Here is a 17124-nt window from a genome sequence, read left to right on the forward strand (position 1 = left end):
GTATAAGAAATAAGGGGCAAAGAAAACAATCACATTAAGACTACACACAGCCTGGCCTGTGGTGGCTCAGTGGATAAAGAGTTGACCTGGAATGCTGAGGTTGCCAGTTCAAGGCCCAGGGCTTGCCTGGTCAAGGCACATACTGGAGGCAACTATAAGTTGATAATTCCCACACCTGCACCCCTTCCTCTCTCTCTCCTCTCTCTAATATCAATCAATCAATCAATAATCCTTAATTTTAAAAACTACACACAGGCCCTGGCCGGTTGGCTCAGTGGTAGAGCGTCGGCCTGGCGTGCAGAAGTCCCGGGTTCGATTCCCGGCCAGGGCACACAGGAGAAGCGCCCATCTGCTTCTCCACCCCTCCCCCTCTCCTTCCTCTCTGTCTCTCTCTTCCCCTCCCGCAGTGAGGCTCCATTGGAGCAAAGATGGCCCGGGCGCTGGGGATGGCTCTGTGGCCTCTGCCTCAGGTGCTAGGGTGGCTCTGGTCGCAACATAGCGACGCCCAGGATGGGCAGAGCATCGCCCCCTGGTGGGCAGAGCGTCGCCCCTGGTGGGTGTGCCGGGTGGATCCAGTCGGGCGCATGCGGGAGTCTGTCTGACTGTCTCTCCCCATTTCCAGCTTCAGAAAAATACAAAACAAAAACAAACAAACAAAAAAAAACTTAGGAAAAACTACACACAAACACACACACATGAAAAGTGTGTGAGGTGGGGTTGAACATGATGGGATATTAGATGATGAGGAGGAATTTTTGTTAATTTTTCAAGTGTGATGTGTAATATGGTTTTCTCTTCAGAGAGCCTGTATCATTTAGAAAAACTTTTCTGAAATGCTTCTGGGTAAAATAAAACCAGCCAGGGTGGTGTGGGTACTGTGGAGAGTGAAGCTGTGAAAATTACCTCCCCCATAGGAAGGGGTGAGTGAGGTGTGAGAAGTGCTGGAGGCCCAGGCAGCACACATGGCTGAGTTCCCCAGCACCATGGAGGCCCCCTTATCTCTGCTGCCACTGCTGCTGCTGACCATAGAGGCCCTCTGGGCAGGTGAGTGAGAAGGAAGCAGGGGGGAAGCATCCAAAGCTTTGGTCTTCTGGGTGTTGATGGATGGTTATCAAAACAGACTAGAAACAAGTCCGCTTTCCCCAAAAGGGGACCAATGGAAGAAATGCCGGCTGCTTCAAAAAGAAGGCAAGAGCTGAGCAGGGGCTCTGAAGTAGAGGTCGGGTCACATCAGGGCAGACATTTTACTTTTTATTTTTTTGAGAGAATCAGAAACATTGAGCTACTTCTGCATGTGCCCTGACTGGAGAATCAAACCGGCAACCTCCGAGCTCTGGGACGATGCTCCAACCGACCAAACTATCTGGCCAGGGCTTAATTTTTATTTATTTATTTATTTTAAATGAGAAGAGGGGAGATAGAGAGGCTCCCACATACACCTGGACCAGGATCCACCAGGCAACCCCCATCTGGTCCGATGCTCAAATCAACCAAGCTATCCTCAGTGCCCAAGGCTGACACCCAAGAGAGGGAGGGGAAGAGAAGCAGATGGTTGCTTCTCTTATGTGCCTTGATTGGGGATTGAACCTGGGACATCTGCACACCAGGCTGACACTCTATTCACTAAGCCAAACAGCCAAGGCAAGGCTTAATTTCTTTTAATTGGTTTTTAGAAAGACAGAAAAAGGAAAGGAGAGAGTAGGAAGGGGGAAAGGAAGCATTTGTTGTTCCACTCAGTTGTGCACTTTTTTGGTGGCTTCCCCTGTGTGCTCTGACCAGGAATCGAACCTGCAACCTTGTTTCCAGATGAAACTGACTAAGCTAACAAGACAGGGTCTTATTATTATTTTTTTTTTTTAGATTTTATTTATTCATTATAGAGAGGAGAGAGAGAGAGAAGTGGGGAGGAGCAGGAAGCATCAACTCCCATATGTGCCTTGACCAGGCAAGCCCAGGGTTTTGAACCAGCAACCTCAGTGTTTCCAAGTTGACGCTTTATCCACTGCGCCACCACAGGTCAGGCCTTTTTTTTTTTTTTTACTTAATTCTGATCTTACCAAAAAGTCACTAGAATCCTACAGGTAACTCCCATCTTCTCCTCCTAGATTTCTCAACTGTAAACATGTTTCCATAGTTGCCTTATCACCACCACCCCTGCTGGGTGTGTGTATAAAAAATAAAAATATATGTTATTTTTATGATCCAATAAAGAATAAGTTTCAGGCTCACTGTCACTCACTCTTAAATGCCATGGCGTGTTTTCTGCCATGGACATTCTCTACACAAGTGCAGCAAGATTCTCAACAGTGCATTCCATATAGTCCTCTTAGCTTATATCAGTGGTTCTCAAACTTTTTGAAGTCGGGGTGCATTTAAAATCCTACAAATACTAGCCTGATCTGTGGTGGCGCAGTGGATAAAGCGTCGACCTGGAAATGCTGAGGTCGACGGTTCGAAACCCTGGGCTTGCCTGGTCAAGGCACATATGGGAGTTGATGCTTCCAGCTCCTCACCCCCTTCTCTCTCTCTGTCTCTCCTCTCTCTCTCCCTCTGTCTCTCCCTCTCCTCTCTAAAATGAATAAATAAAAAAAATTTAAAAAAATCCTACAAATACTTGTAGGCGCACTATATACAAATTTCTGAAAAATATGTTATAATAATTAAGTCAAATATTAAAGAAATAAAATATAGCCTGACCTGTGGTGGCGCAGTGGATAAAGCGTCAACCTGGAAACACTGAGGTTGCCAGTTCAAAAACCAGGGCTTGCCTGGTCAAGGCACATATGGGAGTTGATGCTTCCTGCTCCTCCCCCTTCTCTCTCTCTCTCTCTCTCCTCTCTATAATGAATAAATAAAATCTTAGGAAAAAAAAATTAAAAAAAAAAAGACTAATGATTGATGCTTCTCATCTCTCTCTGTTCCTGTCTGTCCCTATTTATCTGTCTCTGTAAAAAAAAAAAAAAAAAAAGAAATAAAATATAAAGTCCAAGCGTGCTTTTATGGTAATTAAACAAAATAAATATGACAAAATTAAATTTATTCTGATATTAAAAACATTTTTTAAAATTTTTTTTATTTTATTATTTTTTTTTAAAGTGGGGGGGGAAGAGAGAGAGAGAGAGAGAGAGAACAGGAGTATCAACTTATAGTAGTTGCTTCCTGTATGTGCCTTGACCAGGCAAGCCCAGGGATTTGAACCAGCAACCTCAGCGTTCCAGGTCAATGTTTTATCCACTGAGCCACCAGAGGTCAGGCAAAAAACATTTTTATGTTACATTTTTTGAGTTATGCTTTTTAGAATTCATAAAAAAGAGGGGTTAAAAAATTTAAAAGTGACAAAAAAGTTATTTTTATATATATATATAGATACATTCTTAGTAAGATTTAGTAAATTTGGCAGGTCCTGGCACGAATGTGTTAAGTTTAAGTTTTTTCATTCTTTTTTTTTTTTTTCTAAAGTTGGAAACGGAGAGGCAGTCAGACAGACTCCTGCATGTGCCCGACCGGGATCCACTCGGCATGCCCACAAGGGGGCGATGCTCTGCCCCTCTGGGGCGTTGCTCTGTTGAAACCAGAGCCATTCTAGCACCTGAGGCAGAGGCCATGGAGCCATCCTCAGCACCCGGGCAAACTTTGCTCCAATGGAGCCTTGGCTGCGGGAGGGGAAGAGAGAGACAGAGAGGAAGGAGAGGGGGAGGGGTGGAGAAGTGGATGGGCGCTTCTCCTGTGTGCCCTGGCCGGGAATCGAACCTGGGACTCCTGCACGCCAGGCCGACACTCTACCACTGAGCCAACTGGCCAGGGCCAAGTTTTTTCATTCTTGTGTTTATGAGAAACATGAGCAATTTCTTCAATGTTTGGGCATATATTTGAAAGGCAAACTCTCATTTCCTCATCAATACATTGAAGAATTCCTCTCTTTTCACTCTTGTGTTGTAGGTAGAAAGTCCTAATTCACATAAATAGAATGTTGAAAATTGTAGTAAAATGTTCAAAGCTTTTTTAGAGTCCTGGCTGGTTGGCTCAGTGGTAGAGCGTCGGCCTGGCGTGTAGGAGTCCCAGGTTCGATTCCTGGCCAGGGCATACAGGAGAAGCGCCCATCTGCTTCTCCACCCCTTCCCCTCTCCTTCCTCTCTGTCTCCCTCTTCCCCTCCAGCAGCCAAGGCTCCATTGGAGCAAAGTTGGCCTGGGCGCTGAGGATGGCTCTGGTTGCAACAGAGCGACGCCCCAGATGGGTGGAGCATCAGCCCCTGGGGGGCATGCCCGGTGGATCCCGGTGGTCGGGTGCATGCAGGAGTCTGTCTGACTGCCTCCCCATTTCCAACTTCAGAAAAATACAAAAAAAAAAAAAAAAAAGAAAGAAAGAAAAAAGCTTTTTTAGATATTGCCACATATTCTTCTTTTATAGAAATCCAAAAGGCTTCAAGAGACAATTTCTTATGTTTAATCATCAATCCAAAACCCCCACCATACATATCATCTTAACTTTACATCAAACAAAGGATAGAAGAAACTTGCCTCCAGTCTTTCCAGGAAACATGGGGGGGGAGTGTAAACAATCCAGCACCACAGCTTAACAGCCTTACGCAACCTAATCAGGCAAGTGAGTTGGGTGGTTGGGCAGGCTGTCAGCTTACAGCCAATTCCCCACACCTCTGTCCCCTAAAAATCTAAACTCCAAAAATCCTGTTGGTTTTCTGGTCCCCAACAGGCACATATTTCTCTGGAATACCATAGGGCTCACCTGGAAATCTTCTAGGGTGCACCAGTGCGCCCTGGCACACACTTTGAGAGCCACTGTCTTATACAGTGTGTCCGTAAAGTCATGGTGCACTTTTGACCAGTCACAGGAAAGCAACAAAAGGTGATAGAAATGTAAAATCTGCACCAAATAAAAGGAAAACCCTCCCAGTTTCTGTAGGATGATGTGGCAGCATGTGCACATGTGCAGGTGATGACGTAACACCGTGTATACAGCGGAGCAGCCCACGGCCATGCCAGTCAAGATGTAGACAGTAGAGAGGAAAGTTCAGTGTGTTCTGTGGCTCGCTAAATTCGAATCTGTTACCAAAGTGCAACATGAATATCAGCGCGTTTATAATGAAGCGCCACCACATAGGAATAACATTACTTGGTGGGATAAGCCGTTGAAGGAAACAGGCAGTTTGGTGGAGAAACCCTGTTCTGGTAGGCCATCAGTCAGTGACAAGTCTGTAGAGGCTATACGGGATAGCTACCTAAGGAGCCCTAAAAAATTTGTGCGTGAGCCCACATTGAACTGCACTGAATAGGTATGAAACTGGGAGAGTTTTCCTTTTATTTGGTGCAGACTTCACATTTCTATCGTCTTTTGTTGCTTTCCTGTCAAAAGTGCACCATGACTTTACGGACACACTGTATACAGATCTTATTGAAAAGTTTCTGGGCCCTGGCCAGTTGGCTCAGCGGTAAAGCGTCGGCCTGGCGTGCAGGGGACCCGGGTTTGATTCCCGGCCAGGGCACATAGGAGAAGCGCCCATTTGCTTCTCCACCCCCCCTCCTTCCTCTCTGTCTCTCTCTTCCCCTCCCGCAGCCAAGGCTCCATTGGAGCAAAGATGGCCCGGGCGCTGGGGATGGCTCCTTGGCCTCTGCCCCAGGCGCTAAAGTGGCTCTGGTCGTGGCAGAGCGACGCCCCGGAGGGGCAGAGCATCGCCCCCTGGTGGGCAGAGCGCCGCCCCTGGTGGGCGTGCCGGGTGGATCCCGGTTGGGCGCATGCGGGAGTCTGTCTGACTGTCTCTCCCCGTTTCCAGCTTCAGAAAAATTAAAAAAAAAAAAAAAAGTTTCTGATCTGACCAGGTGGTTGCGCAGTGGATAGAGCATCAGACTGGGATGTGGAAGACCCAGGTTCAAGACCCTGAGGTCACCAGCTTGAGTGCAAGTTCATCTCTTTTGAACAAAGCTCACCAGCTTGGACCCAATGTCGCTGGCTTGAGCAAGGAGTCGCTCGATCTGCTGTAGCCCCACAGTCAAGGCATATATGAAAAAGCAATCAATGAACAACTAAAGTGCCACAACAAAAAATTGATGCTTCTCATCTCTCTCCCTTCCTGTCTGTCTATCCCTCTGACTCTCTCTCTGTCTCTGTCAAAAAAAAAAAAAAAAGTTTCTGTACCACCCTTCATGGAAACAAACCCAGCAGAGTACACCTGCTCTCCTCCTCCACTATGGGCAGTTTCTCCATTTCCCCCTGGGCCTTGTGATACTGGTATTTGTGATGCCTGTGAGTCTGTGTGCTGTGTCCCTGAGGTTGTGTTCAAGTGTGCATTTTCTGTAGGAACCATGCCTGCTTCCTGGTGCCATTACCTTGATCGCTTGGTGAAGCTGACATTCACCAGATTTTTCCAGGGTAAAATCACTTATTTCTTCTTGTAGTTGTCTTAAGGCAAGACTGGCACTCTGAGGACACCCTGTGCTCCCCATACCTCACCCTGGAGCTGGATTCACAGAACAACACAGAATGCAGTGCAGATGCAGGGTGTTTACCTCCTGTCAGCCCCCAGGAGGCAGGTCCTTACATATATCTGTATGAAACTCTGGGTTGCACAGCAGGAAACCACAACCCAGTGAATGAGGCAACCTGTCTGAGGGAGCAGAGGGAACTGTGTTAGGGGTCAGGCTCCCCAGGGCTAAAGTGGAAGTGTCGTTGTGGGGATGGGGCACCCAGCCTTAACCTGACTCTCTGTTCCTCTTTCCAGGAGGTGACTCACTTAAAACCCACATCATTGGGGGTCATGAGGCTGCCCCCCACACCTATCCATACATGGTCTCACTGCAGAAAGCTGGTGCCCATCTGTGTGGGGGTGTTCTTGTGCACCCGCAGTGGGTATTGACAGCTGCCCACTGCGTGGCCAAGCCGTGAGTGACCCTGACCTGCCCACCCCCTCTGTTGCCCCAAGCATCCCAAAATCTATCTCATGGTTCCCCATTCTCACCAGGGGCTGAGACCTGACAGATTTAGGCCAATTGTAGGGTCTTAGAGGTGTCCTCTTTCCCTCTCCTGTGATTGCTGCAGTGTGTGTACATAATATCAACCTTAGGCATGCATAAGTGACATTAGGCTATGGGATTCCTAGGGAAGCTTTATTTACTACAACAAAGTGCCTTCCAACTGGTCAGAGTAGGGCCTCTTGTGATACGCAGAAATGAGCAATAGAACTTGTCTGTGAGAATGGCAGAACCAACTCAGGAAGCCACCAAATAAATCAATCTTAGAGCTGCCCTACCTCTGGAGTAGCCAGTAATAAAGGCCCCAGGTCGAACTGGTCAAAGTAACCAAAGGGGATCTGTTGGCTCACATAACTGAAAGTTCTGGGAGGACGGAAGGCTTCAGGCACAGCTTGATCCAGGTGCTTACACGAGCTAGTCAGGAGCCTGCTTGTCTCCCAACTCTTCTGTCCTGTCCCTTGGCCACATTATCAGGAAGTTCCTCACATGGTGGCAAGGACGGGCCCCCTTAGATCCTGGGAATAAGTTTGTTTCTCTACAGTTTGGGCAAAGTTATGATGAGCTCAGCCTTGGTCACATGCTAGCCTCAGAACAACTCACTGTGGTTGAGGCATACCATACGCACTGGATGAGGCTGGAGCTCCTGCTGAGGGGAGCCCCAGGCTGGGGGGGTCATCATTTTTGGAAACACACAGCCCTGCCTCTGGCCAGGAATGAACTGGAGCCTGGGCCAGGGGTGGGAGTAGGGACAGCTTCCTGGAGGAGGAGCAGAGGGGCAGTTGAGAAGGAGCAAAGGAAGGACCAGTCAGAGAGGTCAGATAAGGGAGTAGAGGTGGGGCCAGTGAGTACACATTTGCCTTGAACTCAGCCTAGACGGGCCCTGGGGGAAGGGCTAAGGGTGTGTGTTCCCAGGCTGCAGAATGGCAGTCCATACCATGACTCTGCTCCCTACAGGACCCAACTGCTGAGACTGGTACTGGGACTTCACAAGCTCAGAGACCCTGGCCTCACCTTCCGAGTCAAGGAAGCAGTCCTACACCCTGAGTACAAACTTGCCCCCAGTCTGGAGAATGACCTTGCTCTGCTTAAGGTGCTGGGGAGGGTGAGAGGAGTGATAACTGCACCTAGACCCCCCCTTTTCCACTGCCCCTCCCCTACTGTCCCTCACTCACCTGTCGCTTCCTGTCACCTGTAGTTGGACGGGAAGGTGAAACGCAGCAAGACTATTCGGCCTGTGGCCTTGCCTCTGAGGCGCCAGGTCGTGGCAGCAGGAGTAAGGTGCAGAGTGGCTGGCTGGGGACTGACCCAGCACAGACAGCTGGCAGGAGCACTGAGGGAGCTGGACATGCGTGTGCTGGATGCCAGGATGTGCAACAACAGTCGCTTCTGGAATGGTGACATCACCCCCTCCATGATCTGCCTGAAGTCTGAGTCCAAGAACCAGGCCCCCTGCAAGGTGAAGGGGCAGCATCGGGAGGCTGGGGCAGCCTGGCCTGAGGGGAGGGCGTCAGTCTGCAGCCAGGGGTGACCTGGCAAGTCCCAATTCTGGGGTCCCTGGGTTTCAACTCTGTCCGTTCTCTGGGGGATCCTGTCCCTATCAACAACTAGCATTAGTCCATTTCTTGGATACAGGAACTGAGGCATAGAGAAGTTAAGTAACTTGCCCACAGTCACATACTCAGAAAGTGGTAGAACTCTAGAACCAAAGATGTTCACGAAATGTGCAAAAGTCCTGAGTGGGAAGAAGCATAGAGTGTTAAAATAGCAGGAAGGAAGAAAGAGGGGAATGAAAAATAGGGAAAGAGTAAAGAGATGTGGGACCAGGGTATACAGCCATGGCAGGGGGGGTCACGTCTCTACCCTGGAATCATCCCCCTGCCCCCAGGGATAAGCAGGCTTTCTCCAGCAGGCACGGAGGGTAACCTGTGCCCTGTGGGTTCTGGCAGGGGGACTCAGGCGGACCAGTGGTGTGCAGCAAAGGCTGGGTAGCTGGAATCATTTCCTTCAGTTCCATAGCCTGCACTGACATCTTCAAGCCCCCGGTGGCCACCGCTACGGCCCCCTACGAGTCCTGGATCAAGAAGATCATCAGCCGCTGGCCAGCCTCACCTCAGGCCTAATGTTCCAGGGGTGACCATGACTTTCTTGCTCGTGGGACCCTTCCATGCAGGATTATGGAGAGGGTCAGGGAGGGAACTGCTACAGCTCAGAGGACCAATAAATTGTAAAAAAAAGAAGAAGAAATTATGGGAGTCTTGTTTGGATTCTGACCCTATTTCTGCCATTCTGGCTGTGAGGCCTTGAGCAAGCCTCAGTTTCCCTACTTATTAAACAGAGTTTGCACTTTTGAGGCTTCTGGTAAAACCCCAGCAAGAGACAAGGGCCAGCTTCTCCCAGGGGGGGCTCCATGCTGAGGCCCAGAAGATGGCGAGAGATGGCATTGGCAAGTGCTGGGAGCCAAAGCCAGGGTTTGGCTAGCAGGGAATGTCTGCGTGCTGGGGAGTGGGGTGGAGGTCATTGAACAAAAATATCCCAGAATCTTCTTCCTTTTATTTTTTTTGGTAATATCTTTACAGTGTTGATATATAATTTACATGCCTTACAATTCATCCACTTAAGGTATATAAGTTTGTGGTTTTTACACAAGGTTACAGAACTATCACCTCTATCTAATTCTAGAACATCCCATCACCCCCAAAACAGCCCTGTCCCCATCAACAATCACCTCCAGCCCCTGACAACCACGAGTCCACTCTCTGTCCCTGTGGATGTGCCTGTTCTGGACATTTCACATAAATGGAATCACACACTGTGTGGCCTTTTGGCCTTTTGTGTCTGGCCTTTCTCACTGAGCATCAAGAATCATCCACGTTGTAGTGAGTGCCAGTGCCTCACTCCTTTTCGTGGCGGAGTAATATTCTAGTGTGTGGATGGATACATTCATTCCTTGATGGACATTGAGTTGGGTCCAACATTTGGCTTTTGTGAATTCACTGCATGGACACGCATGCACTAGTATTTGTGTGGACACACATTTCATTTCTCTTGGGTGGGCATCAAGGAGTGAGGTTGCTTGGCCATGCAATGCCTGTAACTGTTTGAGGCGCTGCTGTTTTCCAGAAGAATCTTTGTATTATAATAATTCTGAGCTCAATTGGTTAGAGCATCTTTCTGATACAGCAAGGTTGCAGGTTTGATCCAGGGTCAGGGCACATACAGGAATCAACCAACGAATGCATAAATAAATGGAACAAATCGATGTCTCTCTCTCTCTAAAAAATCACTAAATACAAAAATCTTAATTCTGAAACCCACCACAGAGTTGGAATAACAGCACAGTGTGCATTTAGGTGCTTCGGCACCTACCGTCCCTCTGTTCATCTCTCCCTCCGGCTTAGCTGTTGACTCATTTTGCAGCACGGGCTCCCAAACACTTTAGCAGGAGTTCGAGTTCTTCCTCCCCATCTGTCCCTCTGTCCCTGCTTCTCTCTCTCAATCTCTCTCTCTCACAGACACACACAGACACATATAATGAAATGAATGAATATAAGTGGATGACTTGCTCTTTTGACAAAAGCTGACAGACACTAGTAATCCAAACCCCAGCAGAGATGTTCATAGTCACCCAAAAAGATTTCACTGCCCCTCACAGTCTTGCCTTAAATGTAGTTTTTATTTAACTCTTTTTTTTTTTTCATTTTTCCAAAGCTGGAAACGGGGAGGCAGTCAGACAGACTCCCACATGCGCCCGACCGGGATCCACCCGGCATGCCCACCAGGGGGCGATGCTCTGCCCATCTGGGGCATCGCTCTGTTGCGTCCAGAGCCATTCTAGCGCCTGAGGCAGAGACCAAGGAGCCATCCCCAGCGCCCGGGCCATCTTTGCTCCAATGAAGCCTCGGCTGCGGGAGGGGAAGAGAGAGACAGAGAGGAAGGAGAGGGGGAGGGGTGGAGAAGCAAATGGGCACCTCTCCTGTGTGCCCTGGCCAGGAATCGAACCCGGGACTCCTGCACGCCAGGCCGACACTCTACCACTGAGCCAACCGGCCAGGGCAAATGTAGTTTTTAAATACTGCACATGGATAAAAGTTTAAAGGACAAAAGATCACCCTGGAGGACGACAGTTCCCCATGTTGCCCATTTTCCCCAGGAGGCAACTGTTGCCAGTCTTATGTCTTCATCCAAGAAGTTCTCTACAACATTTTAACAGGTTTTTATGCAAAAGGAAATGCTATATCCACTTGGTTGGGCCTAGCTGTCACAGTAACAGGCCTGCCCCACACCCAAGGCATGTACCAGGAGCCTGAGCTGTCACCTCCTTTCCTCCTGTCCGTCACCTCACACGGGTGGGTGACTCTGTGGTGTGTCTACCGGCATAGACGTGGGTTTTGCTGCAAAGGCTGGTGCTTATTTTTCCTCTGATCACGGAACAGCAATCATATTTACTGAGCACTTACTAAGTTTCAGGCCTTCTGCAAAGTGTCAGAAACATCAGGAGGTTCTTTCATTCTTTTTTATTTTATTTTACTTTATTTGAGAGGGGGGAGGGAGAGAGAGACAGACAGGAAGGGAAAGAGATGAGAAGCACCAACTCATAGTTGAGTGATTTTAGTTGTTCATTGATGGCTTCTCATATGTGCCTTGACTGTGGGAGCTCAAGCAGAACCAGTGACCCCTTGCTCAAGTCAGCGACCTTGGGCTTCAAGCCAGCAACCTTTGGGCTCAAGCCAGCGCCCATGAGGTCATTTCGATGATCCCACACTCAAGCCAGTGACCTTCGGGTTCTGAGCCTAGAAACTCAGTGTCCCAGGTCAATGCTATATCCACTGTGCCACCACCGGTCAGGAAGCTCTTTCATTCTTTATCTATTGTGGAGCAAGAGTGAGAAAGACAGATAATGTTGTGAGGACAAGGATGGGCACGAGAGAAGATGCAGATTCTCTCTCCTTTTTTTTTTTTGGCAAATTGCTGAATGGCCCTTTTCTCTAGCTCTCTCTCTCTCTCTCTCTCTCTCTCTCTCTTTCAGACTTTATTTTTTAGAACTGTTTTGGATTTACAGAAAAGTGACGAAGAAAGCACGGAGTTCTGATGCACTCACACCCCTTTCCCCATGTGTACATTTCTCTCTCTTTCTCACCTTTCTCTCTCTAAGATAAATAAATAAATTTTAAAAATTAAAAAAAGAGAGAAAGCCTGACTGGTGGTGGCGCAGTGGATCAAGCATCGACCTGGAACGCTGAGGTCGCTGGTTCAAAACCCTGGGCTTGCCTGGTCAAGGCACATATGAGAGTTGATGCTTCCTGCTCCTCCCCCTCTTCTCTCTCTCTCTCTCTCTCATCTCTAAAATGAATAAATAAATAATAATTTTTTAAAAAGAGAGAGAGACAGTAAGTTCTGGCCCTTTATCCCTACATTATTTTATTTGCCTCTTGTCCCAGGAATAAGCCCTGCCCCATCTCCCCATGAGGACTTCACTAGACGTCATCGGGAATCCCACCCACATTCTGATTTCCCCTGCACTTTTAAGAAATCTTTTAAGCCTTACCAGGTGATGGCCCTGGCCGGTTGGCTCAGCGGTAGAGCGTCGGCCTGGCGTGCGGGGGACCCGGGTTTGATTCCCGGCCAGGGCACATAGGAGAAGCGCCCATTTGCTTCTCCACCCCCCCCTCCTTCCTCTCTGTCTCTCTCTTCCCCTCCCGCAGCCAAGGCTCCATTGGAGCAAAGATGGCCCGGGCGCTGGGGATGGCTCCTTGGCCTCTGCCCCAGGCACTAGAGTGGCTCTGGTCGAGGCAGAGCGACGCCCCAGAGGGGCAGAGCGTCGCCCCCTGGTGGGTGTGCTGGGTGGATCCCGGTCGGGCGCATGTGGGAGTCTGTCTGACTGTCTCTCCCCGTTTCCAGCTTCAGAAAAATACAAAAAAAAAAAAAAAAGTGCATAGAATATCGACCAAGGATGATGAGGACCCAGGTTCAAAACCCCAAGGTCGCTGGCTTACATGGGCTCATCCGCCTTGAGCGCAGGCTCACCAGCTTGATCATGGGGTTTCTGGCTTGAGCGTGGGATCATAGACATGACCCATGGTCAGTGGCTTAAGCCCAAAGGTCGCTGGCTTGAGCAAGGGGTCACTGGCTCAGCTGGAGCCCCTTGGTCAAGGCACATGTGAGAAAGCAATCAATGAATAACTAAGGTGCCGCAACAAAGAATTGATGCTTCTTATCTCTCACCCGCCTGTCTGTCTGTCTCTCTCTCTTAGTGACACCTTAGTTGTTCAATGATTGCTTTCTCATATGTGCCTTGACCATGGACCTTCAGCAGACCGAGTAACTCCTTGCTCGAGCCAGCGACCTTGGGTCCAAGCTGGTGAGCTTTGCTCAAACCAGATCAGCCTGTGCTCAAGCTGGCGACCTCGGAGTCTCAAACCTGGGTCCTCCGCATCCCAGTCCAATGCTCTATCCACTGTGCCACCGCCTGGTCAGGCTGCACAGGCAGTTTTTTAAGCAAACTGTTGAGGATGAGAAGTATTTCGCGCTCTACTCTTCTTTAGTGCTTATGGCTGAAAAAGTAATAAAATAATAAAATCTTCACAAGATTGGATCAACAGAAGAAACACAAATTCAATACAGGTGCATGGAAGAATCACCATATGATATTCAGATTATAAGATGAATCTAAAAAACTGATCGAGCCTGACCAGGCGGTGGCGCAGTGGATAGAGCGTCGGACTGGGATGCAGAGGACCCAGGTTCGAGACCCCGAGGTCGCCAGCTTGAGCGCGGGCTCATCTGGCTTGAGCAAAGCTCACCAGCTTGAACCCAAGGTCGCTGGCTCCAGCAAGGGGTTCCTCGGTCTGCTGACGGCCCACGGTCAAGGCACATATGAGAAAGCAATCAATGAACAACTAAGGTGTCGCAAAAAACAAACAAAAAAACCCCCCTGATGATTAATGCTATTCATCTCTCTCCGTTCCTGTCTGTCTGTCCCTATCTGTCCCTCTCTCTGACTCTCTCTCTGTCTCTGTAAATAAATAAAAAAAATTAAAAATAGCCTGACCAGGTGGTGGCGCAGTGGATAGAGCGTCGGACTGGGATGCGGAAGGACCCAGGTTCGAGACCCCGAGGTCGCCAGCTTGAGCGTGGGCTCATCTGGCTGAGCAAAGAGCTCACCAGCTTGGACCCAAGGTTGCTGGCTCCAGCAGGGGGTTACTCGATCTGCTGAAGGCCCATGGTCAAGGCACATGTGAGAAAGCAATCAATGAACAACTAAGAAGTCGCAACGCGCAACGAGAAACTGATGATTGATGCTTCTCATCTCTCTCCGTTCCTGTCTGTCTGTCCCTGTCTATCTCTGCCTCTGTAAAAAAATAAAAATAAAAAAATAAAAAAATAAAAATAGGCCCTGGCCGGTTTGCTCAGCGGTAGAGCGTCGGCCTGGCGTGCAAGGGACCCGGGTTCGATTCCCGGCCAGGGCACATAGGAGAAGCGCCCATTTGCTTCTCCACCCCTCCCTCCTTCCTCTCTGTCTCTCTCTTCCCCTCCCGCAGCCAAGACTCCATTGGAGCAAAGATGGCCCGGGCGCTGGGGATGGCTCTTTGGCCTCTGCCCCAGGCGCTAGAGTGGCTCTGGTCGCGGCAGAGCGACGCCCTGGAGGGGCAGAGCATCGCCCCCTGGTGGGCAGAGAGTCGCCCCTGGTGGGCGTGCCGGGTGGATCCCGGTCGGGCTAATACGGGAGTCTGTCTGACTGTCTCTCCCCGTTTCCAGCTTCAGAAAAAATACAAAAAAATAAATAAATAAAAAATAAAAATAAAAAATAAAAAACTGATCGAATCAGGCAGTTGTTTTTTGTTTTTTTGTTTTTTATTTATTCATTTTAGAGAAGAGAGGGAGAGACAGAGGGAGAGAAGGGGGAGGAGCTGGAAGCATCAACTCCCATATGTGCCTTGACCAGGCAAGCCCAGGGTTTTGAACCGGCGACCTCAGCATTTCCAGGTTGATGCTTTATCCACTGTGCCACCACAGGTCAGGCCGAATCAGGCTGTTTTTGTTTCTAGACAAAGGAACAGTTCATTTGTGAGAAATCAACAGGACTAAGAAAGTTAGTGCTCACTGGAAAGGAATCTGAGCAGTGAGCTTGGTGGAAGTCAGCAAGGTGTTTATTGAAGCTCTGTGCTTCTGGACTTGTAGCTCTAATGATAAGGAGAGAGTTTTTACTAAATTTAAGAGGACAGAGATGTCAGGGTTTTCTTCTTGCACAGGCGGTTTTTTTGTTTGTTTGTTTATTTTGTTGTTTTTTTATGGTTTTTTGTTTTGTTTTGTTTTTTTTACAGAGACAGAGAGAGTCAGAAAGAGTGATAGATAGAAACAGACAGACAGGAACGGAGAGAGATGAGAAGCATCAATCATCAGTTTTTCGTTGTGACACCTTAGTTGTTCGTTAATTGCTTCTCATATGTGCCTTGACCGTGGACCTTCAGCAGACCGAGTAACCCCTTGCTCGAGCCAGCGACCTTGGGTCCAAGCTGGTGAGCTTGGCTCAAACCAGATAAGCCCGTGCTCAAGGTGGCAACTTCGGAGTCTCAAACCTGGGTCCTCCACATCCCAGTCCAATGCTCTATCCACTGTGCCATCGCCTGGTCAGGCTGCACAGGCAGTTTTTTTTAAGTAACTTGAATTCAAAATATTATGTCATTGTGGAACATCTTGGGGTGTCCTGCCCAGGGCCCCAACAATACTAGTCACCCATTTACATTGTATAATTCAATGGTATTTAGTACATTCACAATACTATGCAACCACCACCTTTATTTAATTCCAGAATATTCCATCACCCAAAGGAAGTCCCATCCCCATCAGCAATCACTCCACAGCCCCTGACAACCTCAGATCTACTTCCTGTCTCTGGATTTGCCTGTTCTGGAGATTTCTCATAAATGGAATCATACATTGTTTGGCTCTTTGTGTCAGGCTTCTCTCACTGAACATCATGTTTTTAAGATTTTTTAAAATTCATTCTTTAGAGGGAGGGGAGAGAGAGAGAGAGGGAGAGAGAGAGAGAAGGTGGGGAGGAGCAGGAAGCATCAACTCCCACATGTGCCCTTCACTGGGCAAGCCCAGGGTTTTGAACTGGCGATTTCAGCATTCCAGATCGATACTTTATCCACTGTACCATTAAAGGTCAGACCATCGTGTTTTCTTTCTTTCTTTCTTTCTTTCTTTCTTTCTTTCTTTCTTTCTTTCTTTCTTTCTTTCTTTCTCTCTCTCTCTCTCTCTCTCTCTCTCTCTCTCTCTCTTTCTTTCTTTCTTTCTTTCTTTCTTTCTTTCTTTCTTTCTTTCTTTCTTTCTTTCTTTCTTTCTTTCTTTCTGTGTGTGCGCACCAGAGACAGAGAGAGGGACAGATAGGAACAGATAGACAGGAAGGGAGAGAGATGAGAAGCATCAATTCTTTGTTGCAGCACCTTAGTTGTTCATTGATTGCTTTCTCATATGTGCCTTGACTGGGGAGCTACAGCAGACTAAGTAACCCTTGCTCGAGCCAGCAACTTGGGCTCAAGCTGGTGAGCTTTGCTCAAACCAGATGAATCTGTGCTCAAGCTGGCGACCTCAGGGTCTCAAAGCTGGGTCCTCAGCATCCCAGTCCAACAGTCTGTCTATCCACTGCCACTGCCTGGTCAGGCCAGAGCATCATGTTTTCAAGGTCCAAACATGCTGTGGTGATGGTGAGTGTCAGTACCTCATTCCTTTTCATGGCTGAGTAATATTCCACTGTGTGGCTGAATATATTGTACGTAGCCATTCAACCATTGATGGACACTTGGGCTGTTTCTCTACCTTTTGGATATCTTGGTCCTTCCTCTCTGACTGCTGGTTTCCTGCATTTAAGCTTCTACAGACTCACTGTCATCACCACTCTCGTCACCCAACCAGCACATGGCCCCTGAACCTTTGGTTTTTATTATTCTTTATTTTCCTAAAATGATACTGGGTTAAAGGAGAGGGAGACCAACTTTTCTTGCTGGCCTACCCCAGATGTCAGAGGTCCCCGTCCACTCAGCAGGGTCTTGGTATGGCTCCAATTGGACAAAGATCACTGGAGACCAGGCCTGTGTTTGCTGAGCAGGATCCACCCTAAGGGAGAAATCTTATCTT

The 17124-nt window shown here is 48.5% G+C and overlaps 1 protein-coding gene across 1 annotated transcript; it reads left to right on the forward strand.

Moving 5' to 3' along the window:
- Nucleotides 1-981: 981 nt before the first annotated feature.
- Nucleotides 982-9193, forward strand: GZMM (granzyme M). The gene is made up of 5 exons (XM_066341789.1): nucleotides 982-1044; nucleotides 6735-6894; nucleotides 7939-8074; nucleotides 8180-8440; nucleotides 8931-9193. Exons 1-5 carry the CDS (start codon nucleotides 984-986, stop codon nucleotides 9102-9104), a joined length of 792 nt encoding a protein of 263 aa, XP_066197886.1. The 5' UTR covers nucleotides 982-983; the 3' UTR covers nucleotides 9105-9193.
- Nucleotides 9194-17124: the final 7931 nt, after the last annotated feature.

This window comes from Saccopteryx leptura, chromosome 1 (genome assembly GCF_036850995.1).
Source record: "Saccopteryx leptura isolate mSacLep1 chromosome 1, mSacLep1_pri_phased_curated, whole genome shotgun sequence".
In the NCBI taxonomy this organism is placed as follows: domain Eukaryota; kingdom Metazoa; phylum Chordata; class Mammalia; order Chiroptera; family Emballonuridae; genus Saccopteryx; species Saccopteryx leptura.

What these genes read in the sequence shown, in the direction of transcription:
- GZMM (XM_066341789.1), top strand. Translation starts at nt 984, where the DNA reads ATGGAGGCCCCCTTATCTCTGCTGCCACTGCTGCTGCTGACCATAGAG. An exon ending in CATAGAGGCCCTCTGGGCAG is followed by an intron (nt 1,045 to 6,734) that starts GTGAGTGAGAAG and finishes TCCTCTTTCCAG; the next exon opens with GAGGTGACTCACTTAAAACC. An exon ending in ATGACCTTGCTCTGCTTAAG is followed by an intron (nt 8,075 to 8,179) that starts GTGCTGGGGAGG and finishes TGTCACCTGTAG; the next exon opens with TTGGACGGGAAGGTGAAACG.